Consider the following 27,324-nt stretch of genomic DNA (forward strand, 5'->3'; position numbering starts at 1 on the left):
ATTGTTGATAGTGTCCCTATACTTATTGTAAAAAGCAAATATAGCAATAATTCTAGTGACACACCCAAACTCCTTACATGTTGATGTGATTGATTGTGAGTGGTGGATATTTTTTATTCAAACTTGTTTATATGGATCCACAACTTTTTGTTGAACATTCACAATAAATCATATCAACATGTTGTAAAATTATGTGCGAAATTATGTGTTTGTAGTTAGGGCCGACTCAATACATTTAGAGGTCTAAGATGATAACTTTGAATGGGCCTTTTATATTTAAATATCATTTAAATAATATTTAGTTTATATTTTGTATTTATTTTAAATCATTACTTTTTAATATAACTAAATCACTTGTTGCTGGTTATTGGGTTAAATTTATATTAATCCATAATTTTTAGGGAAAATGCTAAAGTTACTGTAATTTTTTTTTACAAACTAACTTTATATATATATATATATATAAACTAACAAACTGATGTGAAAATATATGTGATTAATTGCACTTTAAGAAAGTAACAAATTAGTATGTGAATAAGTGATGATAAAGATACTATAAATTTTACAACTTGAGACTTATAAAGATATGTCACCAAACACATAAAAGTAATTCAAACATACATATATTAGGTTGTTGAAGACACCAATAATATTTATTATCACGTTAATTTGTAAAGCCTATATTGTAAAGTTTATTAGTGTTTCTAAGATTTTTCTATTTGAATTATTTATTGTGATTAGAGATACATCTATTTATAAAATTTATATAATAAAATTTGTATTATATCTAATATTACTCAAATTTATTGGAAATTAAAGAAAATAAGTACAACTAAAATATTTTGGGTAAATTTCATTAACATTTCTTGAGATTTAAATTAATGCCAATTAGGTCTAAAACTTTTCAGATTGATTAATTTAATCCCTAAAACCAATTTAATCTCCAAGATAGTTGAAAAAGATTACTAGAGCCCGTTTGGTAGAGTAGTTTGAGTAGTGTTGTTTGTAATTTTTTGAAATTCATGTGAATGAAAAAATGTGTAATATTATTTAAAAACTGAAAATAGGTGTTTGAAATGCTCTACCAAACGGGCCATAACTAGCCTAACATTGTTTATGAATTAAATTGATTTTAAGAATTAAATTGATTAGTTTTGGAAAGTATTGAACTTAATTGGTATTAACTAAAACTTTATTATATATATATATATATATATATATTTTTTTTTTTAGTGTCCCCATTTGGGGGGCCTTTCCCTAGTAGGTGCCCTAGGCTATGGCCTAGCCCTAGGCCCGGCCCTGTTTGCTTTATTGTTGAAACAAAAAAACCTATAGATGAAAAAGCTAACAGAAACTCACACGGGACTCACAACTTGTTGGAAAAGCAACTTTTGATTACACTCACTTAATAGTTTATGACAAAAAAAAGTCGCATCTTTTTCAATGGTCTCTACTAACTCAGACTCGATCAAGTACAACGAGATGTGTACAACTTTATTTTTTACTCACACACACAGTATCAATTACACACCACACTGTCAAGTCACGTTTTCAATTAATTAAAAACAAATGTGTGTAATAAGCATGGTACTATTTCACAATATGTCACAAAAAAAACAAAATATGAAAAGATTGTGAAATTTCTTGTCAATCTGTGTTATTGCTTTTGCAAATTTATTACAACTATTAGAGTGTCATGTTATGATTGCTACATAATCAACTGATAACTTTATATAAAATTAATGTTACACAATCTACAATTTTTTTTTTGGGTACTATACACAATCTACAACTTAGTATCTTAATTAATAAATCAAAAAATTATGTCTCTAACATAGCTCAGACTCAATATTTTATAAAAATTTAATAAAATATAATAAATAAATGATTTATGTTAACTGGTGTTCTTTTATTTTATGGTAAATTTAATACTACTTTCATGTTTGATGTAGTAAAAAAGTGTAGTAAAATTTGTTAAAAAGCAAACATAATATAGTAAGCAAATTGCAAATTTTGTGAGCCATCCAATGGAAAAGCATCCTTTATTACAATCATTTGACTTTTATACCAATTTAAGAATATTTCTGTCTATGTGGTACATTTATTTTACCCCAATTAATTCCTTGTTTTGGACATTGTTGTTAGCAGCCGCGTGAATGTGAATGTGATTCCTCAGAAAGTGACAAAGTGGCAGGTACAAATACAATTGCGCGTATTTGTAAGCTAACAAACATGTTTTTATCAGTGTGTCAGTGTCTGTGTCTGTGTCTATGTCTGTAACAAAGCCTGTTTTATCCTTCACCACCACACATAACAATAAACGAAACAAAGAAAGAATAACAGTCAACTCCATAGTCTTCTACTGCAGACTCTTGCTGCTCTTGCTCTTGGCTCTGGTTTTTCTTTTCTGGGAATTGTTTCTTTGTTCCAATGCATCTCTATAATGCTTGGCTTCCACCACATGTGGCTGAGGAAACTAAGAAAGAGAAGGAATCGTTTGCAAGGGTAGTGAGGACTGTCAACGAGTTGTATCGACCTGATGATCCTGATTCTGTTTATGCAACTCTCACATGGATACCTGTCATCAAACTGTTAGTTTTCAATTTCTCATTTTTGGGCTTCTTTTTTTGTTTTGGGGTTTCAAGTTTCTTCCTTTCTATGTGGTGTCCATTTTGCATGTCGTCTTTTGACTTCAATTGTAGGTTTCTGATAAATGCATTTGAGTTTCAGTTTTTATTTTGAGTTCTGAATTTAGTGTTGTCTTTGTTCGTCTGGAGTTTAATTTTTAAGCTATGGATTGTTTGTGCAAAGAGCAACAGTCTTAACCACTGCTGCAATAAATAATTGAATGACATTTCCCTATTAGAGTGGTACTATTTGTTTGTGTGTTTTAGTATTAGAGGAGGTTAAATTTTTAATTTTTAATTTTTAAGTTGTTGCTTTGTTGAGTAAGTGGTATGATGTGATCAGTATTATTTGAGAATTAAGTTATTGGGAGGAAGTATTGTTAAAAGAGAAAGGGCAAGAGATAGAGCGGAATATAATTCTATATATTTGTTTGTAAAACCTTACAAGTAGAGACATAAACGAGTAGTGATAGTTACACACTGTGTATGGAACACACTGCCACATCATTTGTGTTTTCAAAACACGATTTTAGAGGGAGTGTGTAACAAGATTTAGCCTATATTTATAGGCACACATATGATTGATCAGCAAGAAATAGGAGTGCTATACAGGCAATAATAATGGGCGCAGGCCTCTGATGTACAGGCCTACAAACAAACAAATTAAACCAATATTCTTACATGCTCCCTCAAAACCAAGGTGGTAGTCTTGAGACCAATCTTGAGTTTGGTAACAAGAGTATGAAAACGGTTTGGAGGATGACTGGCTGAGGCTTGGTAAATATCTCTGCCGATCAGTAGAAGTAATAGGACAAAGATGGAGCATGACCTGTTGCAAGTGATGTTGCACAAAATGGAAATCGATCTTGATGTCTGATGTGCTCATGAAACACATCATTGTGGGCTATTTTAATAGTACTCTGTCACAATAGATAAGAGAGTAGAATGCTGAGGTGCACCAAGGTCTTGTATCAACCTACATAACCAAAGAAGCTCAAAGGTGGTATTAGTAAGAGCATAGTAGTCAGCCTCAGTAGTCAGTACTAGAGTGAGCTACAATAGACTGTTTCTTATTATGCCTAGAAGTGTGGGTTTTATTAAGAGTATTAAGTTCTTTAGATATTTCTTGCTGCTAAAGAGGGTGAGTATGAGCCTCACAAAAAGAGTGAGGCTCATGTAGTGTAACAAGGGTAGTATAATAATGAGAGTCACTTAGGTGTGAAGGAGATGCTCTTACCTGGGTGAAAAGAAGAGCCTAAGGATAGTAGGGGGAAAAGAAGAACCTAAGGATAGTAGGGGGAGAAAGATTAGGAGGGGCGGTGGACAGATCAATAGCCATGTTAGCTTCAAGGGGAACAATCATCGTGGAGTCGCTTGTAGAGCTTGGAGTACCTGTCTCAACAGAAGAATCAGGATATAGGTAAAGGAAGTGTGAGTGAAAAGAGGGGTGTAGCCTAGAGTGGAAGAGTGAAAACTAGACATGCTAGCAAACTCCCAAAAATCCATTGGACATGAGATGCGAAGTTGCCTAGAACTAGGATCATAACATCGATAGCCTTTGTGTCTAGGGAACAACACAAATGAGAGTGAGGTTCTAGGTTTCTAGCTTAGTCTACTCGTGGGGTTAGAGAAGGACAAAGCAGTCACACCCAAATGTTCTATTGGAGTCATAATCAGGAGGGGTCCCATAAATTAATTTGAAAGGGGATTTGTTGAGTTTAGTGGGAGGGAGTACCCAATTTATGGTGTAGATGGTAGGATGTGTTGTTTTACCCTAAAGATTTTCAGGGGCTGATGCAAACATGAGGAAAGCTCTAATTGTATTGATAATGTGTCTATGCTTGTTCACCTAGATCATTTTTTTGAGAGATACTAGGATAGGAATGGTGACAAAGGGTACCATTTTGTTGTAAAATTTCAAGAAAGGTGGACTCTTTGTATTCCATTGAGTTATTAGATCGGAAAATCTGGTACAAGAGAGTTGGGCATGAACCATTTGATGAAAATCTTGATAAATTTTGTGAAGATTCACCTTATTTTTTAATAGACCATTCCATGTGTTACAAGAAAAATCGCCAACAAATATAATGAAGTAGCGAGCACTGCCTATAGTGGGAATTTGTGCAATCACCCAAATATAAGTGTACATGATCAAAAGGTGCACTAGAAATAGAATTAGTGTAATTAACCGATAGAGCAGTTTGTCTTACAAGTTGGAAATGAATATGATCAAAGGACTTTAACTACACAGCCCCTAACCGACCCTTAGAAAGACTCATGAAAGAGAAGCATGACCCAGACGCAAGTGCTAGAGGCTCTAGAAAGCGATGATACAGAGGTAGAAGCAACTAGGCTAGCTGGAATATGAAGAGAGGAGAGCTTGAATAGGCATCCACATTTACAGCCTGTCCCAAGAAGCTGACCTATTTGTGGATCCTACACAACACAACCTTTGTTAGAGAAAATGACCTCTAATCCTAATTTATAATGTTTTCCAACAGACATGCATGTTGGACAACGTGAGGTTTGGGGTAGCTTCTTTGGGTAGTGTTTGAGGCACATGTGATGCTGTTTCCAAGTGATTCTTTTGGTGTTTGGCAGTTCTTTGAGAAATCTGTTGATTGGAGTGCTCAACAGCAAAATAGATGAATGGAAGACACGTATGTTAGAGAAATGACTATTAGCAATGTTGAGATGGTGGCCAGTGGTGAATGTTCCGATCGATGGTTGGCGGTGTTGGAACAAATGATGGTTAGGTTGGTTGAGCCAAACGATGGTTGGCGATGGGCAAGTGGCTTTGATACCATGTTAAAAGAGAGAAAGAAAGAGAGAGCGAAAGAGAATTCTATATATAAAACTGTACAAGTAGAGGCCTATACTTATAGGCACACTTATGTGTGATCTACAAGAAATAGGAGTGTTGTACAAGTAATAATAATGGGCCTAAGTCTTTGATGTACTAGCCTACAAACAAACTAAGCCAATATTCTAACAGGTATTGTAATGGAGAAGATGGGTTAATTGATGTGGGTCTTCAAGCAATCACTATGACTATTAAAGATAAGGCCTGTCTGCAGGCTTTATATGATGGAGGAAAAAATGGTCCAAAGGAAAGATGTTTTAGAAAGATAAGTTGCTTAGAGAAAAGAAAGAATGAACTAGCTCTTTAAGAGACACACTCTTGGAATAATACCTCATAGGTAGATTTCTTGGATTCAAATTCAACTAGTTATAATGAGGGTAACCTTGCTTATTTATAGATACATAAGCAAGCTGCTGATTAGCTAGAAACTTAGTTACGAGAACCTACCATGTGGCTGCCATGAGATTGGCCAAAACTTAACAAACATCTCTAACTAGTTGATAGGCTATTGCACTTATCACTAACAATCTATCAACTAACTAACTTTCTGTTACAAGTGACAGGATTTACTTATCATACAACATAAGCACTAGTAAACAACTAGCTTTAAAAATGAACTGCATCAGGACTGTCCCTCTTTGGAACACACTTGTCCTTAAGTGTGGCTAGTTGTAAGATGATTTGGTGCATGACAGGGCAGCAAGTGATGCACATTGAAACTGTTGGAGATATGCATATGATCTGGTAGTTCCACTAATCTGCATTCTCATTAGTTGCTGTATTAAGCTACTACATCATGCTAAAGATTAAGGTCTGTTGCTACTTTGTGTCAAGGTTGCAAGTGTAAGCAGCCATGTAGATGCTCTTGCATCCAACCTTCTTCATTTTGACCATTGGTTTAAGACTAGCTTTCCCCTTCTTTGGCTGCAATGTGTAACAATCTCCTTTCTTGTATAAGCTAGATGTGTTGCTCCTTCCACCTGAAATGGTTTGATATGGACATAATCTTTCACACCCAAGTAAGAGATGGCAAACCTCCATGGTTGTCACACAAATAACATAATCTTGAAAGTCAATAATTAAGAACACTAAACACTTTCTAGAATCTCCAACTTCACCTCTTTTCTTGAAGCAAGATAGCTTTTGTGGTTGGGGCTGGTCTTGATTCTTTGATTCAAGATTGTTAAAAACTTCTTGTGACACCATATCCTCGTAACTACTTCTTCTAAGGCACTCGTCATCCTCCATTTATGTCTTTGGAACTTGCAAGACGTTTGTTACTAATGATAAATCCTCTTCTTCCTCTATATAAGCATCTGCTTCTTCTTCCACGTATTGATCATATACGGGTTCTTGAATACATTCCCATCCTCTATTGTCTTCAATTATCAATACACTATCACACATTTCTTCTTCTTCTTCATATATTGGAAATTCTTCATCTTCCTAGTCTTCACAACCTTCAATTATCAAAGCTTTCCCCTTGCCTTGAGCATTAATTCCCCTTTACTTGCAATCTGTGACCTTGTGCCCAGCTTCTCCACACTTGTAGCACTTAAATGTAAAACTTTGTGCTACTTTAGGGATTGGTTTGGCTACACCAGATGTTGAAGGCAGACCTACACTGACAATCTTGAAAGGCTGTGCACTATTAGTAGTTGGCCTTCCTTGAGTGCTGACTTGGGTACTTCTGCCAGCACCATAAGCTTGGAACTGCACAAAAGCTCTTCTTGCAAGTTGCTTCTCAAACATCAAGACTCTATTGTAAGCTTCAAAAAGAGTCCACAGTTGATACAAAGATAAGACATCTTGAATTGGTGGTTTAAGACCACTCAAGAACCTTGCAACCAATCTGCTCTTCACTGTCATTTAGGTCTACTCAAGCTACCAATTGATAAAATGCCTCTGTATGCTCTTCCAAACTGCCATGTTGCTTCAAATTATTCAGTTGTTTGTATAAGGACTGCATATAATTGAAAGGCAGAAATTGGTTTCCCATTTTCTGCTTCATCTTGCACCAATCTTGGACCTTTCTTTTACCCCTCCTAACTCTTTGAACTTGGAGCTGTTCCCACCAGGCTGAAGCTCTCTCTCTCAGCTTGATAGAGATCAATTTCACTTTCTTGGAATCTGGTACCTCATGAAAATCAAAGATGCTTTCCGCTTGGTTAAGCCAATCCATGAATTCTTCATGATACAAGCTACCATAGAACTTAGGTAACTCAATCTTGAAGTTTGATTCCCATATTGGTTCTCCCCTTGGAGGACCAGGCACTTGTCTTGGAACACCTCCTCTAGGCTAACCAATCGGGTTACTGAAGTTGCTGTGACTATCAGTTTCAGCATCTTCAGCAGGTTCATCATCATTTCTAGGATGATAACACTAGTTTCTTCTCACTTCCTTAGTCAAGGCAGCAAGCCCTTAGCAGCTCCACAGTCTACTCCAATGTCACCCGAGGTTCTCCTTCTTGGTGTAATTGTGGCTGCTGCCTGGGATGAACCTGCACCTCAGGTTTATGTGCTACAGAAGCTTTCTTGTTCCTTCTATTGTAAACTATTGGTGCCATCTACACAAATTCTTAGGCTCACAAGTAGAGGATAAGAAAATGAAATCAAGATAGGATCTTGACAGGTTCTTGATGACAGAAAATGAAGAAACAAATTGCAAACAAACTTGAATCCTGAGGACCTCAAGCTTTGATACCAATTTATGATGGAGGAAAAAATGGTGAAAATGAAAGACGTTTTAGAAAGCTAAGTTGCTTAGAGAAAAGAAAGAATTAACTAGCTCTTCAAGAGACACACTCTTGGAATAATACCTCATAGGTAAATTTCTTGGATTCAAATTCAACTAGTTATAATGAGGGCAGCCTTGCTTATTTATAGATAAATAAGCAAGCTGCTGATTGGCTAGAAAGTTAGTTACAAGAACCTACCATGTGGCTGCCATGTGATTGGCCAAAGCCTAACAAATATCTCTAACTAACTGATAGGCTATTGCACTTATCAGTAACAATCTATCAATTAACTAACTTTCTGTTACAAGTGACAGAATCTGCTTATCATACAACATAAGCACTAGTAAACAACTAGCTTTAAAAATGAACTGCATTAGTCGACGTTATAAACCCTCAACCTTGGTGCCCTTGAAGCTGGTGGGGTCAAGAAAGACTTCAAAAGGACAGTGTGTGGTGGCTAAAATATAACCCCAAGTGGTAGCACAATTCACTGGGGACCACACCTCATGAAGATTAGGTTACTATTTTGAATCTCTACTTCCTCCTCCCTTTGGAGCCAAAACTTATCAAAAAAGCATGATGGCTAGAATATGAATTAGAGGCAATAAGTGCCTTTTCTATCTCAGGCTGAATTGAGTAATGGGCTCTTGAAAAACTAGGAGCTTACATGCACATTTAACTTCTCTCCTACAATCATCGACCCAATTCCAATAATAACTAATTGCTAGGCACTGTGGCTATGACTAATGAGATGACTGCTTGGCATTGCTTCTTTACAACTAAGCATTAGAGCAATATGGTGTTCTCTGTATTCATAGGATGGCATGTAGGTGGGGCACCCTAGCATTTGGTTAAGTGCAGGGCCTTGCATTGTGATCAAACGGGGAATTTTGTGGCTTTCATGTTTCTGGGACTCCCTACTTGATTTGGTTTACTCCAAGACATCTGAGGAAATGCCATGCAGCTGATTTGAAGTTGACTCTTCATTGTCACGATTCTCACAAAGTCAATTACCAAATTGACAAAATTTTAGACTTTCAATGACAAACATGTCATTTTTGTCTGTAAAACATAAGTTCTTGCTGGTTTTATGGTAAAGGATCTATCATTTCCCAAGGGTCATGACTAGTAGACTATATTGAATCATATTATCAATTGATGTATGCTTACAAAGATGGGGTATAGTTACCCACTAGGACAAAAAAGGAGTGAGAGTTGAGAAGCTTGTTAGTAGAAATTTGGATAATAAAATATCAAAGTGGCATGTCTGGCAGTAATACAATAGGTTGTTAGATGACCCTTTTGTGAATTCTTGTCCTTGGGGGCAACCTGAACTGAAAGAGTAAAGACTAGTATAATCTTATGATCACAGCATCAGTATATCATCGCACATAAAGAAAGAAGCTTCGTGTAAAACTTTAAACTCCATGTTGAAGCTCTACCCACATACCTACTTAGAAACCTTATCATGTTAAAACAATCTGCATATTGTTAGTATTTCTTTGTGAACATTTGGAACTAGGAGGTTTTTGTTAATCAGTGTAAGATCTCATGCATGAACACATCTGGATGTGGCATTGTTCCTATATGTCTCTATCACTTAATAGCTCTTAAAACTTTTATTCAGTTCTAGTCATAGCTAGCCTTTTATTTTGTTAGTGTGTTTCAATATATTAGCCTTCCATGGAGGGAATGGGTATTCAGATGATGCTTGAATGATACAATTTATGGTAATATAAACCTGCTTATAGGCATACATAGCATGTCATGGTTTGTCACAGTCCATATCTGCTGAAGGATGTAACACAAATGGATATATCTCACCTTTCAATTGAACAAGCCAATTTCAGAAATAGTTGTAAAGTTCTGTTTATGTTTTTTACATGGTCATGCTTTGTCCTCTTCTATTTATGTTGGTCTTCTATCACTAATAGCTATTAATGATAGAACACTTTGATGAAGTGGATGCTCTGTAGGTTCAGACCTTATCACAACCATATGGGGCTGATGACAGGAATGCAATCTAACTTATTTCTTTGTGATGCAGTTTCATAGATGCTGAAAGTGAAGTGGCTTTAGAAGATGTTGACACACTAGTCAAAATTGGGTTAGAATTGTTTCATGTATCACAAAACAACCTTCATGCCCAGGTAATACATTGGGTTAAAAAAACAAGCAGAAATTCTTGTATATGTTTGTGGTTGTTTTTGATCTGTTTTTTATTGTGGTTTAATTTGTTTTGATAGGTCAAATGGGGAAATATATTAGTCAAATTATTTAATAAGTATCACAAGAAATTGTCATTGAAAGTTCAGTGGCGGCCTTTCTATGATACTCTGATTAGTACACATTTCACAAGGTGAGTTATGTAAACACCTTTTGAATGTATTGCCTGTGTGGACATAGATTGATACAATTACTGTTTAATGCTTCCTTTTTTGCTCTTGAAATGTGCACTGGTTTTAAATTTGTAACCAATGATTCATGGTAATGAAGGTAATAGTAATTATAAATATAACATGATACTGTCTTATACTTCTTGCATTTGAAAACTTTGTATACTATTAACTTAGAGTTACATACATGTAATAGAAATCCAGGTCCAGAAGGGCTGAGATTAAAACTTCGACATTTTGAGACTATTACTTCTCTTGTTCAATCCTGCCGGAGATTCTTCCCACCAGGTTCTGCCTTTGACATATGGTCTGAGTTTAGGTAACTGCTATGAGGCTCCCTCAAATTTGGACATCCATCTGAGATCCTTACTGCTTTTTTAAAAAAAATTTCTCCATCCATCTGTTTGCTCCTTTAGTTGTTCTGATTTGTCAGTCATTCCAGCTTTTCGCTTTACATCAGGCATATATGTATAGTTGTCAAATTTGTTGGTTGACCTTTTGATTTTTTCTTGGGTTATTAGCTACACACATGGAATATGTTGTTTTACATATCCTTTCATGAAATTTTTAAAAAACTAATAGTTTAAAAAATTAGGCCCCGTTTGGTACGCAAGTTCCAACACATGTTTTTAGTTTTTAAACAATATTACATATATTTCCACACACTCTTTTACCCACACGTATTTCCAAAAAAACTGAAAACTGTTGTTTAAACATACGTAGCAAACGGGCCCTTAGCTTTTGCAAAAACAAATAGATCAAAATTCAGTCATTTCAGGCTTGACCTTTATTTGACATCCATACTCTATTGATGTGGTTCTTTTGACATTTAAAGAACCAAAAACGATATAGCCTAAAAAGACTTTGAAGGGCCAGGCTTGAGCTTGTTCAATCCTCCTATCCTCTTAGTGAATTCTAGTTTTCATTAGAATGATAAGATGTGGAATGTCAGATATTCCAGTTTCTTAAGTTGCTCTATTTTGCTTTTCATCTAACCAAATAACCTTGCAGATCTTTAGTCGAAAATCCATGGAATAATTCATCCTTTGAAGGATCTGGATTTGTAAGACTATTTCTTCCTACAAATTTGGACAACCAAGATTTCTATTCATGGTAAGAAGCAAAAATATCACTTCTATTCTTTATGGTTTCAGATGTGACCAATTCTGTCAAATTAACTTACAATTCTTTACATGGCAGTGAATGGATTAAAGAGTGTTTAAACCTATGGGACTCAATACCAAATTGCCAGTTTTGGAATTGCCAATGGGCTGGTGTTATAGCTCGTACTGTAAAGAATTGCAACTTTATTGATTGGGAGTGTTTCTTACCTACACTTTTCAGTAGATTCTTAAATATGTTTGAGGTGAGAATATAAAATCTTCAACTATTGTGGAACCTGTGTTGGTAAATAGATTAAATGATTAGTGACTGGTTTTTGAGTTCTATAGTTGAGCATGATTCACTTCTACCTGAAGCTTTATCAGAATGGAAGTAGAATGTTTTGGATGTAATTTATATATTGATATGGCTTGTGATTATACTAAGATATTTAACCAATTTTACTAAATTTCTTTGATCCTTTCATTATAAATGTTTTGCATCAGAAGGTTAAATGGAATTTAGTTTTCAGCAGCTGCATATATAGTAAACATGAGCTTTCAAGTTTCAACTCACCATGCATTCACAACATCAAGATACCATTTCATTGAATTTTGTTTGTTTGATCTTGGGCGTTTTCTCCTTTTTTATTTTTTATTGCCATTTGGATTTCCATAACAGATTTCATGCTCTAATTGGAAATCACAGGTTCCAGTAGCAAATGGACGTGGATCATATCCTTTTCCTCTTAGTGTTCCCAAAAACACAAGTTTCTTGTTCTCCAATAAAACAGTTACCCGAATGAAGGCCATTGCAAAATCAATTGTAAGGCTGACAGAATATGGCCTAGAATTTACCATGTTCATTAAGTGATACCCACAAGGGTGGTTCCTTAGAGATTATTATGCAATATAACTATAATTGCAATTGCAGGTGTATCTACTAAAACCTCATGGTTCAGCGCAAGAGCAACTTGAGACATTCATCAACCTTTTGGAACAGTTTGTTTACTAACATATTTCTGCTTTTATTATTGTCTTTTCGTAGCATATAAACTATTCATAAATTCTATTCATCAGTTGTTACTGGTGTCTGTTTGTCATAGATATTATCATCCTTCTAATGGTGGTCAATGGACTTATTCATTGGAGCGTTTTTTGCTTCATTTGGTAACTCAATTCAAGAAGCGCCTAAAACACGAACAACAGTAAGAATTTGTCTGCCTAATTATACTAGACATGTTCTCCTCAGTGTTGTGCATATTGCTTTGCTATTTCTACCAAATTGCTGTTATTATAGGAATCCAAATAACAGTAGATGTGCCGAACTGTATCTGGGAATATCAGAGAGGACTAAATTTGTGAATGTGGTGCTCAAGTTAATTGATCGTGGTCAATATAGCAAGGACAAAGATCTTTCTGAGACAGTTGCTGTTGCAACTTCTATTTTGTCCTTTGTGGAGCCCTCCTTGGTTCTTCCGTTTGTGGCATCTCGATATTATATAGCATTGGAAACGGTTAGTGTTTGCGTTTGAAAGCAATAAGAGCTAATTGGATTTACTCCTTTTGAATTTTTTCTTTCTCCTTTTTTTTTCGTCCAATTAACTTCGGGTTTACCATATTTTATGTCTAGTCAGATGACTGCCACCCACCAGTTGGAAGTTGCTGTGATGTCCATAGCATATGTTGGGCGTTCACTACTACTCACGTCCATATCATCTTCCTCAATAAACTCTGTTCATCTTGATGGTGGGAATGTGTTCATTAATCTTCTGATGGTTTCATTGTCCAATGCATTACTTGGTATGGATGCCAATGATCCTCCAAAAACCTTGGCAACTATGCAATTAATTGGTTCTATATTTTCCAATGTAAGCACATCAGCCCTCAACATTCAAGCAGATGTTGTTCATGCCCCTACTTTTTGAATAAACAGTTTCATTAATCGGCTTTTAACTGCAGTTGGCTTCCTTGGATGATAATATAGATGGGTTGTTATTCATGCGAATCAGCCTTTCTCAGTGGCTGGACGAGTTCTTATCTCGCCTATTTTCCTTACTTTTATACTTGGAGCCGAGCAGTGTTCTGTAAGTAATGGACTTCAGTTTCCATATCTTCATGTCTTGCATGTTTCCTGGATAATCATCAATCTAATTAAATTGGATTAACATTATCATCAGTTTCCCTATGTGAAATGTTGGAATAACTGGTTACTGGTGCTGCAGGAATGAAGGCCTACATTCACCAGCAACATCAGGAACTTTTCTGGTCGAGTACAGTTCTTACTACTATTGCATGCTTGAAATAATGCTTGGGAGACTTTCAAAATCACTGTATGATCAGGTCTCAGTTCTTGGCTTTAAGTACTCAGGTGTGATGGTTTTATATCCTTAGAATGCTGGGCTAAGATATTGGTCTAAATTTTTCCCCAAAAAACCTACAGGCTTTGAGAAAAATTTCCAAGTTTGTCAAGACCAATACTCTGCCTGGGGCAATTGAGGAGGTTGGACTGCTTTGCAGTGCATGCATCCATTCTAACAGAGAAGAGGCGGTTATTCACCTAATTGAGCCACTTTTGTTGTCTGTCATAAACTCCTTAGAAGATACACCAGTTATGGGATTTAAAGAAGGAGAAATTTCCAAAGCCTCAATTTCAATCAAGGTACTTCTGTTGTGTTTTATTATGTAGTTTTATGTTGCAACTAGATTCTTTTTGTTAAAGTTTAGGTATTTTGTTTTCAGGCAAAACCCACACTTTCTCCAGCTCTTGAAACAACAATTAATTATCGACTGAAAGTATTATCAATTGCCATCAGTTATGGAGGTCCTGCACTTCTACGTTACAAGGATCAATTTAAAGAAGCTATCACTTCTTCTTTTGACTCACCATCTTGGAAGGTCTTGTAATGGCCTGTGGTTAACTGATTTATGTGCATATTGAGAATTGTTTGTACTAATGAATAATTGTGTCTTAATGGAATTCTTACTGAAAATACTGCACAATAGTCTGATAATTCTTTGCATACATTAAATTTTACTTTAGTTTGTTAAGTTTCTGGTAATATGACAGGTCAATAGTGCTGGTGATTCTCTTCTTCGATCACTTCTGAAAAGCCTGACACGCTATTATCCTATTGATCAGTACAAGTATGTTAATCTTTTCATTGAAATTCATAATTGTATTTAGTCTTCTTGCCTTTTCAGTCTTTACCTGCAAATGAAAGAAATATAATGTTCTGGCTTGGTAGGAGCATTTTGTCTCACCCTGATGCTGCTGCACTAGAGGATTGGATCAGCACAAAAGATTATACCAATGGTGAACCAGTGATGCCCCCCAAGTGGCATATTCCAAGTGATGATGAAGTCCAGTTTGCAAATGAACTTTTGGACCTCCATCTCCAATCAGCTTTGGATGATCTTTATAGAACATGCCAAGCTAGAATCCATTCTGGCCCAGGTGATTGATATATTCATCCCCTTGCATAGTTTTTCTGTTATCCTGGGCAGATTTAGTAGTAAAAGAATCTCTTACCTTGAGGAGGTTATGTTCTTTTTGAGTTAGAAGCCTGGTTTTATGTCTTGCTTTCATTTTATTTAGTCTAATCCAAATATTTTAAGGAGTGTTTTCTGCTACAAATGCCAGTTCCCTATATAATTATGCATACATTTCTTCACAGTAGTGACATACATGTATACTGAATAAGTTCCCTTTTATGTTTTTGTGTGTGTGCATAAACTCAATATCTGACAGTTGCATGCAATTTTTCACCCAGGAGACAGGAATGAGCACTTAAAAGTGACTCTTTTACGCATTGATTCTTCATTGCAAGGTGTTTTGTCTTGCTTGCCTGATTTCAATCCATCCTCCAGGAATGGCACAGTTGAAGATCCAGATCATGCTCCTTTCTTAATAGCTGGAGCAACAGGTTCAAGTGTTGGCGGCACTGAATTACGGGAAAAAGCTACGGAGGTCATACATGCTGCCTGCAAGTAATGTTTAAATTTCAGTTTTTCATATCACTCCTTCAATTTGGGTGGTTATGAATTTTATTGATCTCTCTTTCCCTCTTCATTTTTTTTAATCGAGCAGATACTTATTAGAGGAAAAATCAGATGACAGCATCCTATTGATACTTGTTATTCGTATTATGGATGCTTTAGGAAACCATGGTAATGGACACTGCATCTGGATGAATTACATATATTGAAATTTTTTAGCAATGAAAAGTATCATCTCCCTCCTTTCCGCTTCTAATTCCTGTCTCACCTTTTTTTTTTTCTTTCCTTCTTTTTATATAATGTGTCACAGGAAGATGTTGGTATGATGCTTGGTCTGGGGAGGCTTGGAATTTGGAGTCTGCTGCCATTAAAGAACCTCCGATAAATTTTATTGTGTCATCAAATTATAAAGGAAAGAGAAGGTGAATAATCCAACCATTTGGTCAGCTTGTCACATGAACTATGCATCTATTTCTAAGCTAATAATCCCTAAATCTCTGTGTCTGTTTAGACCAAGGTGGTACCTTATTGATAAGGCATACTTGCACAGTATGTGGAGAGCATTAAAGTCATCCTATAATAAATTTTGTGCAAGGGGGAATTTCTATCCATCAAACCATGTGATTCTTTTAATTGATGATCTTCTTAAGCTCAGTTTGCATAACTATGGAACTGTTCGCAGGTAAGTCCACTAAACTATTATGACCCTACTACATGATCAATCTTTTACAGAAACCTTTCATTCAATTTGAGTGCTATAATGTGACATTTATTCAAGTCCAATGCATCATTTATTTAGACTTGAACTTTTCCCCATTCTGCTGGGATATGGAAGCTGACAACTACCTAATAGAATCATCCAATAGATTAACTTAAAACTTAGGGAACACTTCTGTGACTTTCAGAAGCTTAAAAATGTCCTACACCAAGCTTTACTACAAAATTTGAATTGAATAAATCGGTTAATTTGCCCAGAATCTGCAGAAAATTAAACCATTGACTAAATTGAATCTGATTATAATCTCACACATGGTAGCAGTTCAAATATGTTTCTATTTCTGCATCACTTCAATATGGTGGCATCCATAAAAGTTCTACTCTGTTGTTGGAAGCCTAAAACTCTTGATAGAATGAAGAATTGAGAAGCCTCAGAAATATCTCTAATATTATGTGGCAGAGCAGCAAAGAATAATGCTGTCAAGTGCTCAACTTGTTTATCATGTCATTGCCTTTGTCAAACATATCATATGGACATTGCTCTTAAACTAATAATATATCTCTTGTTGGATTTTAGTTCTATGGCATTGGTTTCTTATCAAGTCATGCTTAATGTTTTCTGTGTTTACAGTAGTGTTTCATAATAGCTAATTTAAATTTCGATATGTTGCTCAGACTGGCTGGAAAAACTCTGTTAAAGATGATCGAGAGATGGCCATCTATGATTTCAAAGTGTGTTCTCTCACTTACTGAGAACCTACGGGATTCCAAGTCATCTGAACATGTGGTGCTAGGTTCTTGTGCAGTCCTTGCCTCAAAAACAGTTTTCAAGCATTTGGCAATGGTAGTCACTCAGGACAACGTGCTTAAGAAAGATATTGAAAAGTAATTTTTATCTTATTTATTTTCTTTCATTCCAGGATCCAAAATCATTTTGTTCATTCATCCGTGGGATTCTTTTGAGGTAACCTCTTTTTTTGGACCAAAAACTTCAAAAAACCTTGTTTTCTCATTGATTGAGTTTATTAAGATTATCATATTGTGATTGTCTGTTTCTAATTGAAGCTCCCATCATGAGTCACTAGAAGCCCAGAAAGCAATCAATGAGGTAAAATATCAATTGGATGATTTAAAATCTGCAGCTGTGATTTTCTTGTTGTTTAATGCTAAAATCTGAGTGCCAACAGCTTTTTGTTACATACAACATCCACTTCTCTGGGATATCTAGAAGCATTTTCAGGACATCAGATTATCATATAGATGGAACAGATTTTTCTAATTTGGTTTCACAGATTGTTTCCTTGGGTTCTGATTCGAGCAGTTTGCATTGGCGGTAAATATCTGATAATTTGCTTCTTCTTTTTTGTTAAATTATGTTTTCTCTCTTGAGCTGAAGTTTTTTGACTCTCCTCTTATTTGTTTTAACCATTTTTGTGTGTGATACAAACACCAATCAATTAGTGGACACTTTGCATTTGTAGATATTATAGTCTCCTACATGCTAAATTTGTAAAGATTTTTAGATATGGCTTAATTTTTTCTTTGCTTTTGTCAGATATAATCTGATGGCTAATAGAGTTCTGCTCCTCTTGGCTATGACATCTAGGAATTACCTGAATTCCTCTTCAGCAATCCTGAGTGATACTGCTGGTCAGCACAAATTCTTCTTCTTCTTCAGAGCACTAGCACAGTTGATTAACTGAACTGTCTTAGTCTAACTTTTTAAATGTGTTTTCATTTTCACACCTTCTCAGGTCATTTCTTGAAGAGTTTAAAATGTCAACTTCCTCAAACAAGAATACTTGCAATCTCAGCTCTAAATACACTGTTAAAAGAATCTCCTTACAAATTCTCAGCTGAGGAACAGCCTCTCTTTTCTGATGATTTATGGGGAAACACTAAATCATCCCTTGAAGGAGCTCTGACTCGAATTTTTCAAGAAGACGGTTTTTTTAATGAGACATTGAATAGTCTCTCTCTTGTTCATATAATCACTGATACTGAAAGCACATCTTCGGGAGGAAATAATGGAAATTCTATTTTTCAGAGCCTAACAGACAAATCCATTACTCGTTTTTACTTTGACTTTTCAGCTTCATGGCCACGTACTCCTAGTTGGATCTCTTTAATAGATAGTAATTCCTTTTATTCAAAATTTGCACGAATTTTTAAACGGCTAGTGCAGGAATGTGGTATGTCTGTTTTATTGGCACTTAGAAGTACATTGGAGGAGTTTGCAAATGCCCAGGAGAGGTCTAAGCAGTGTGTTGCTGCTGAGGCATTTGCAGGAATATTACATTCTGATGTCAATGGTATTTTAGGAGCATGGGACAGCTGGATGATGGTTCAGTTGCAGAATATTATTTTAGCACAATCAGTTGAGTCTATACCTGAGTGGGCATCTTGTATACGTTATGCTGTTAGTGGAAAAGGGAGATATGGAACAAGAGTTCCTCTTTTGAGGCAAAAAATCCTAGATTGTTTAGCAACACCTTTACCTCCAAAAGTAACTACCACCATAGTTGCCAAGCGCTATGCTTTTCTATCAGCTTCCCTTATAGAAATATCCCCACAGAAAATGGCTGCAGGTGAACTACAACTCCACAATAAACTGCTAGAGGAGCTTCTTGGTAATATGTGCCATTCCTCTGCACAAGTAAGAATTCATCTTTTTATATAAATGTCACCAATTTTTCTGATTAAATGTTGCTTCCATATGTCCCTTTCTTTATTTTTAATTTCTAAAATTAATTAAACTTCTATTAGAAAAATCTCAAACACAGCAATTCCAATGTTAAATCTAGATTTGTATGTGCAAACGCACCACATTCTTGGAATAATACCATCTACCTGTTTCTCTTTTCTTAATCTTCTAGTCAGAGCAGAAACAAATATAAACCAGAATTTGAACTTGAGGTAATGGTCAATAGACAACAAAGAGATCAAGTGGAGATTACTCAAATAAGTACTGTGTTTGATCCTCCTATGTTTTTTAAAAGTCATCTTAGCCTTTTTCTGTGTCTTCATTGTACTTATATTCTGGCAAGTGGTAAAACATTTCATCTCTATTGTCTTTTATCTAGTTACATAAAAGAAAGAAAGGGAACAATTTCTGTAGGTATTCATGGGTGAAAAAAAGGAGTAACTTTATTTTTATTTCCAAATCCTTCTTTAGCAAATAATGTAAGGGCTAATATTTCTGGTCATGTTTTGATGTATGGCTTTTGAATTTACCTTTTTGTGTGGGACAGGTAAGGGAAATTATAGGTGTCACTCTTTCTGTATTGTGCTCCAACATTCGGCTTTATGCATTGTCTGATAATCATCGTTCACATGAAGGGGGAAACAATGATGTCAATAACCAACTTATGGAAAGTTGGATTGAGCTTTTAACAAAACGAGCTTCTCAAGTGTTAATGAATATTCAAAATGCAAGCCACAGTGTCACTTTGGAGACTTCAAGAGATGTAAGTGCTCCAGACGTGCAGTTGAATGGTCATTCACAAGATGATGTGAAATGGATGGAAACGGTATGTATTCTAAGAATTAGTCCTAATGAAATGTCTTTAAATTGTAGAATCTTTAATTGATCAATATTTACTTTCCTAATGTTTGTAGCTATTCCATTTTATCATCTCATCTTTGAAGTCTGGAAGATCTTCATGTTTACTAGATGTAATTGTGGGACTTCTTTATCCTGTAATTTCTTTGCAGGTAAGTAGAAATTTGATTCCTCATATTACTTGACTAACCTGCATTTGAGGTTTCTTGTTGGTTCTAAAGTTCAATAGTGTTGTCTACTGCTTTCATATATGTCCCTATCAATTTATTCTTGAGCAGCTAGTAGGGGTAGTTGACCATTATGCAAGTTATAACAGTTCGAAAGTAATTATTGTTCAGTTATGGGCAGGAGTTTCACGGTATTGATATATTTGTTTCCTAAATCATGAAGAATTTCCATTTGCAAATGAGTGCACCTAGAATAACAGATTTGTGTGCTATTAGCTGCTCTAGTCATCTTTTCAATTCCTGTCTCTCTCACAATCTCCATGCAGTCAGTAAACTTGTGAAATTATTAATAAATGTTATGGAAGCAAAAGTAGAATTTTTTTGGTGTAATTTATAATTTTTGGTCTTATAGATCTTCATCCTCATGGATATCCTTATATACAGATTTCTCAAGGGGTAATTATCTACACTAACCAGTTTCAAGCATTTCATTTGTGATGATCACAAAAGGCATATCATAATATAATTTTTTGGAACTTTCTGATGTTTAACGTGTATGACTTAACATGCTCTTAGAGCCCATTTTAATAGTTAGGAGAAATTTGATAGAGAAAAAACCTGCTCAAGATGTTCTTTTTTCTTTTCAATATTTTGTTTGCATCATGATGCCAATTTGATTGGGCATCACAATACCAAATCTGAGAATGTTATTTGCTTTTTGAAGGAAACATTAAATAAAGATTTGTCAGCATTGGCCAAGTCAGCTTTTGAATTGCTACTATGGAGGATTTTCTGGGAACCCCATCTCCAGGAAGCTGTATCTGTGATTCTTTCTTCAGCTAATGATTCTAACTGGCGAACGAGATCTGCTACGCTGACATATCTGCAAACTTTCATGCATAGGTATGGTACATAAAGGGTTTTCTTTCACATCATGTATTCCTAATAATATGAGCCTTCTGATTCTAGAGAACTAGCCCATTTTTTTTTTCCTTCTTTTTTTCTTGTGTGTTCGTAATTACATTAGGGTTAAAATTAAATTGAATTCAGTTCTAGTATGTCCTAATTTTTATCATGTGCATTTGTACATACATTTTTATTATAAGTGAAAGTTTAACATTATTTATTTATTTTAAATTAGCTCTTCGTATTGTGGTTCATGTGATCTCTTATCTTGACAAGATGATAACTTGTATTAGCTGAATTCTAGCAATATGTAGTCGGCATATTTGTTATAACAAAGATGCAAATAAAGTTGTACATTCTTTTCTGACAGGCACACTTTCATTCTCTCACGTACAGAGAAACAAAAAATCTGGAGAACTGTTGAGAAGCTACTTAAAGACATCCAAGTGGAGGCAAGTTCCAGGCTGAATAATTAATTGAAAAATAAAGTGAAATATGGTGATATAATCCTTGTTTTGCCTGAATTCTTAGTTGATATTTCACAAAAGATGGAGGTGGTATTTATTAAGAATGCTGATCTCATGGACCTAAATTTGTATTTGGAAGAACACAAGGCCGGAAGTCTTTTAGTTTTTAAGAAGACCTTATGACTTTTGTAACAGACCGGAGTCCTTGGTAAAGGGATAGGATTTCGTAAATTTCAACTTATATATTGTTTTTTAATTCTGGCTTAGGTAAGAGAGCATGCTGCAGCAGTTCTAGCAGGCTTAATGAAGGATGGGGATGAAGACCTAGTAAGAGATTTCCGTGATAGAGCTTACAAGGATGCAATTGCTCTTCGAGAGAAGAGAAAGCAAAGGTACCTTTTGGGCTTCTGAATTTCTTTAGTTTATAATTAATGTGATGTACCTCTCCAACAAGGGACAATGCATTGTGCATGCAGCCTTCATGTGTTCAGTCTTAGGACCTGCATGTCTTGCATGCATTTAGTATACCTTAAATTCCAATCTGCATGCTTTCATATATAATTTCTCTTTGTTGATAAAGTTCTTGTTTCATGGAAATTGAAACAAGGGAACATTAAAAAAAATGACTTTAGTAGAATTATGAATGCTCCATGGAGCATGTGCTATCCGTGATAGGTTTTATTAGTGCCTTCAAATCTTCAACTTTATCATTGAAAAAACCTGATTTAGACCTCAATAACCTAAGCTGGTGTCGCGGAAGCCTGAAGAAAGCACACACGATGCTCTCTTGATGGAACAGAAACTAATCTATTAGCTTTTGGTTGTAAACCTCGAATCCACGGAGGGTTTCCCTGAATCCATAAGGAGAAGATAACTGGAATCCACTAGAGAAATAATTTGACAAAAGTTTGTGTTTATTGATATTAGTTTGATTTGTCTTTGACAGCTACAAAACATATAAATATTGAGAAAAATGTCTAAAATCCTAATTCACACTTATTATGTGATTAGGTGACAAAATACCGAAATTTACCAAAAATGGCAAAATTGAGTTAAATGCAGAATCATAAGTTAATGACCTTAAGGGTCGTCCCAAAACAGACGAGACCTTATTTTGACTTTTAAACTAAAAGTTATTAAGGAAAAACAAATATTACTATAAATAGCAAAAACACTGTTTTCGGGGCCTTAATGAAGGAATTCGCCTAAATTTCGGCGACGCTTATAGCCTTGTCATGAGTCTGGATCAGAATGTTGTTTCCCTTCAACCTGCCAAATTTCATGCAATTCTGACACTGTCACCCTAATGCCCCATACTAGCACCCACATTTTATCTTGTGTTGTGATTTCCAGCGCCCCTGCAGCTCCAAGAAGGCACGTGCTGTCTATTCTACATCATAAGTAGTGGATTATGAATTGACTAATTTTTGGTTAAGTCCAGAGTTAACAATTTGATAGATTGCACAACCACGGTAACACCAAAATCCAAAACCAATAAAGGTGATAAATTACCGATTGTCCAAAATTTAAGCTATTAGAAAATGATGAATTTAATCATTTCACCATTATTTTAACAAAAGGCACACATGGATTTGGTGGTGAAATGAAAAACTTTTGAAGAACTCTTCAAAAGAAAAACCACTCCATGGCAACCTACCTGTAAGAAATTTCCCTATAAAGAAATATTTACATTAAGTCTAAATTCACAAAACCTTTGCAGTCCTAGACTTTTATGTAACCTCAACAAACAACCCATTCGCCTCCTACTATAGTAGCCCCAGAACTTTGGGATTCTTCTACAGAAATCCCCACTATGAAAGAACTCAGCTGGCTGCAACCATTGGAACTCTAGTAATCCAAAGGACTCTTTGGAGGGATACAGTAGTGAACTCATTGGTAAGGGTTAACAACTTGTGTGGTTTGAATGAGAAACTCACTAAGAGAAACTCTGGAAGGAGCTCACAAAGAGAAAACTCAAGGGAGATGGTTTCTGACTGTTTGAGCTCAAGAGGGTTTGCTCTTAGAATGACAGTCTCTCTGCTCTTAATTGTGCGACAAGGGTTTGTTTCATATAGGAAATCATTAGGTTATGTCGTCAGACCTTCAAAGTTCAAAGTCAGTTTACTATTTGTGGCAATTTCAATCTAGCGAGGGTCGTGCAAAATCTCGGAGATAGTGTAGTTGTGTCAACTTCCAATGGCCATATCTCACTCATTTCAAATCTAAATTGGGTCAAATTTGTGTTTGTTTTGAAGCCCAAATGTCTACTTTCCAATAAAATAAGTTTTACCCAAAGATTCATTATGGTGTAAAATATACGGGCAAAATATCATAAATTCACTATCTTTGAGTATATCATCACCTCAAGAAGCTTCTTACATAGACTCAATCCTAACACAATTCTATTGATGCAATCTAAACTGGTATGTTTTGGCACTAGGATTTGCCAACTCATCTATGAACCCTAATAATCATGATGCAATGTGTTATAGATTCTTCTCTTATTAAAATGATTCCTCTTTTGGATAGCCATATAATGAAAATTATTTTTTGCGTATTTAATTTATCAGATCTTATCTTTTAGTGTATAGGACCTAAATTTTCCCTTGATAGTTAATTTTATCACCTGTTGGAATCAGTATGAATGATGTGTGCAATCTTTTTGGTATATAAATTTTGTATGCAGCATCAAATATGACATTCCTATATCTTGCATGGGATTTAAATTCTCATTTTTATGCCTTATGACATTTATGAATATTTATAACACATATTTGCCCATGTAATTAATAAGTGAGTACACGTATGAATCCATGTATTTAAGAGTGTGCATCCTACATTTTTTTATTACTCATGTATTAAGTTCTAAAACTAGGTATTCCATGTGTGATTTTATGTTCTGATCTTTGGTTTGGTAATTTAAAAAATGCAGGAATATGAGTGGTGGTCAATCTGTAGCCTCTATTCATGGTCCTGTACTTGCTTTGACAGCTTGTGTATTATCATCCCCTTATGATATGCCCAGGTGTGTTATGATGTTATAGTAAAAAATTGATCTTACAATTTGTTTCCAGAACTGTGTTACGAGTTTCATTATGCATGATTGATGAAGCTGTTATTGTGTTGGACTTAGGTAGCATCATGTGTTAAGATCCATTGGTATTAAACATTCTATTAGAAAGGTTGAAAATTTACATAAATAAAAAGCACTATGATCAAACAATATGGGCCTGTTTGTGTCTTTAAATTCAAACTTGAATCCTGAGAACCCATGACTGTGTAAACTTCGATTGTTAATTGGACAAGTATCCAAGGAATCAGGACTACGATGGATGCCCTCATCCTTCTGAAATGCTGGAAATTTTTTTCACTTAGTGGATTGCTGTCTCTCATAAGTTGTCTCTGTGAGAAACAAAAGTGTGACTTTTGACTAAAGAAGGTGTTGGTCAACATTTAGGTCATTTAATAAACTAAGTGCTACTTTCTAACCTTGAGATTTTATCTGCAATGGTGCAAAATGTAAAATGTTTTGAAGAAAATGTTATAGAAATGAGTTCCCCAAATATTCATGTGTTAAACTCATCCTTTTTCTTTGGTCCTTTTCAGCACCAGAAAGGACAATGTTGAACCACCTTTTGCCAATGGGTGCATACAATGTGTATTTCCAGCCAAATAAAAGTTTCTACTTTCTATACATGCATTTATGCATATATGCATGGCCAGATGCACACAGTATTTCTTTGGTCCTTTTCAACACCAGAAAGGATAAAGTTGAGCCACCTTTTACAAATGGGTGCATACATTGTGTATTTCCGGCCAAATAAAAGTTTATATTCATGCACTTATGCATATATGCACGGCCAGATGCACACATAGTATGCTCTATTTGTTTAAACGTAGAAAAACAACTATAATATTATCAATCAGAAGTGGAGTTATTATATTACTGGAAACATACACTTGAAGTTCCACTATATCTGTCATTATTTTAATTCTTTAGCAATTTGAAATGTTAAATGACAAGAGCACAAATATGGACATAATTAGATGCTTCTATTTTAAAATGTGAAAGGCATGCTTAAATCTGATGGAGTCTCAATTAATTTTTCTGTATGGGCATTTTAAGATGTTCATAGCGCCTACTTAAAGTACACTGGTATTACATGGATATTTAAAATCCAATGTCCATGCAACACAGTAGTATTACAACCACACCCCCCCCCCCCCCCCCCACCCCCCCCACAAAAAAAAAAAAGAAAAGAAAAGAAAAGAAAAGAAAGAACTACAAGAAATGTTGAACATGTTAACAATTCAGCACCTGCTTTTGCCTGAAGAATTGGCAATTTGATAAATGAGACACCTACACCAGACTGTAGTGACATGTTCTGCTTAGAGCCATCAACTACACTAGACTTAAAGTAAGCAGATTGAAGAGAAGCTGAACTGCTCTTGGGTTGGCCAAGGTCTAATGTTTAAACTGATTGCCTGTTCACTGTCCAATGTGAGGCACTTGATTAGATTGTAGGAATCATCTCATGACTTTTAATTTTGTGTGATGTGGTCTGCTTGAGGGATGGGACACTGGTTGAGGATTTTAAAAGATTTTGATTTTTGATATTGTTTGACCCACACCCAGAATAATGTATTACTTTTTCTTACCTTGTAAAATTAAAAATATTCACTGTTTTGTTTCAGTTGGTTGCCTGAGCATGTTATATTACTAGCTTGTTTTGGGGGGGAGCCATCACCTGTGAAATCCACAGTTACAAAAGCAGTCGCAGAGTTCCGGAGAACACATGCAGATACATGGGACATTCAGAAAAATTCGTTTACTGAAGAGCAACTTGAGGTAGCTTTGATGGGATATTCTTTTCCCAAAAACTCTACCTTATATTGGAATGTTTGATCATTAGTTCTGCTGTACTTGCAGGTTCTGGCCGATACATCCGCTTCATCATCGTATTTTGCTTGATCTACAGTGTATGCCTAGTAAGATAAAGAGATTGGTTCAAGGTTCGCGTTCACAAAAGTAGTCTAATTTTTTATGCTGTCCCACTTTGAGTAGCATTGGATTTGGTGAAAAAGAAACAAATCAGATTGACAGGAGCTTTCTACACACATTGAAATATTTGCTCTTAAAATCTTTATATAAATGAACTACTGCTTAGGAGTTTGGGCAGTCTCCTGTCTTATTGAGACAGACCTCATTTATTAGAATGTAATTTGTGGGAAGACCTCTTGTATATGACAAACTACTTTTGATTTTTTAGACTGTAATTTGTAGCAGCAAGCCTTTTTGTATACAATATTCAGTTTACTTGGGACACACTTCATATTAATTTTTTTAGGTACTTGCAAGAATAAGAAGATATAGTTGAAACAGAAATGACTGGAAATATCAGCAAGAGATAGTGCATTTATTGATAGAAATCTATCATGATAGAGAGATCAGTTTGATTAGCATTGGCATTTTGTTTCTTTATGCCATGACACCATGAACTAGGAGTACTACTTGCCTTCTTCTTGTGGAATATACTTTATTCATTGGATGAGCTGATGGTAATTTGATGCCATGAGACCCATGTCATATTTGTTATGACATGGTTTGGCATGATGATATTTTCCCTATTAACACCATTTGTAAATGTACCCAATACCCATTTGGAGGTTGGCTGTTGCAACTTGCAAGGCACATGTATATCATCAATGTCACATGTACGTGGTTCAAATAGCTATCGCCATGCATGTTGCAATCAAAAAATATATCACTATGCATGTCTTG

At 35.3% G+C, this 27,324-nt stretch overlaps 1 protein-coding gene across 3 annotated transcripts; it reads left to right on the forward strand.

Annotated features, from left to right (window-relative positions):
- The first annotated feature begins 2,236 nt into the window (after window positions 1-2,236).
- On the forward strand, window positions 2,237-26,928 carry LOC126694101 (proteasome activator subunit 4-like). Of its 3 annotated transcripts, none has more exons than XM_050390159.1 (35): window positions 2,240-2,591; window positions 10,276-10,378; window positions 10,475-10,587; window positions 10,821-10,943; window positions 11,636-11,737; window positions 11,825-11,990; window positions 12,434-12,550; window positions 12,659-12,726; window positions 12,831-12,932; window positions 13,025-13,241; window positions 13,362-13,595; window positions 13,687-13,811; window positions 13,950-14,067; window positions 14,168-14,386; window positions 14,467-14,622; window positions 14,795-14,871; window positions 14,949-15,181; window positions 15,498-15,714; window positions 15,815-15,894; window positions 16,034-16,145; window positions 16,235-16,405; window positions 17,116-17,284; window positions 17,361-17,404; window positions 17,506-17,548; window positions 17,628-17,773; window positions 17,996-18,090; window positions 18,195-19,096; window positions 19,692-19,970; window positions 20,059-20,154; window positions 20,894-21,072; window positions 21,446-21,527; window positions 21,810-21,934; window positions 24,475-24,567; window positions 26,238-26,391; window positions 26,473-26,928. In XM_050390159.1, the coding sequence occupies exons 1-35, from the start codon at window positions 2,431-2,433 to the stop codon at window positions 26,512-26,514; spliced, it is 5,463 nt and encodes a 1,820-aa protein (XP_050246116.1). In that variant the 5' UTR covers window positions 2,240-2,430; the 3' UTR covers window positions 26,515-26,928. The 3 variants fall into 3 exon arrangements, with proteins under 3 accessions (XP_050246118.1, XP_050246116.1, XP_050246117.1); XM_050390160.1 differs by having other exon boundaries at window positions 14,973-15,181; XM_050390161.1 differs by lacking the exons at window positions 24,475-24,567; window positions 26,238-26,391; window positions 26,473-26,928 and having other exon boundaries at window positions 2,237-2,591; window positions 21,472-21,527; window positions 21,810-21,933.
- Window positions 26,929-27,324: the final 396 nt, after the last annotated feature.

The sequence above is a fragment of the Quercus robur genome, chromosome 8 (genome assembly GCF_932294415.1).
Source record: "Quercus robur chromosome 8, dhQueRobu3.1, whole genome shotgun sequence".
NCBI lineage: Eukaryota > Viridiplantae > Streptophyta > Magnoliopsida > Fagales > Fagaceae > Quercus > Quercus robur.

Coding starts and splice junctions, on each gene's coding strand:
- LOC126694101 (XM_050390159.1), top strand. CDS start 2,431: ATGCATCTCTATAATGCTTGGCTTCCACCACATGTGGCTGAGGAAACT. Junction 12,551..12,658: donor AGGCCATTGCAAAATCAATT/GTAAGGCTGACA, acceptor TTGCAATTGCAG/GTGTATCTACTAAAACCTCA. Junction 16,146..16,234: donor AATTATAAAGGAAAGAGAAG/GTGAATAATCCA, acceptor GTGTCTGTTTAG/ACCAAGGTGGTACCTTATTG.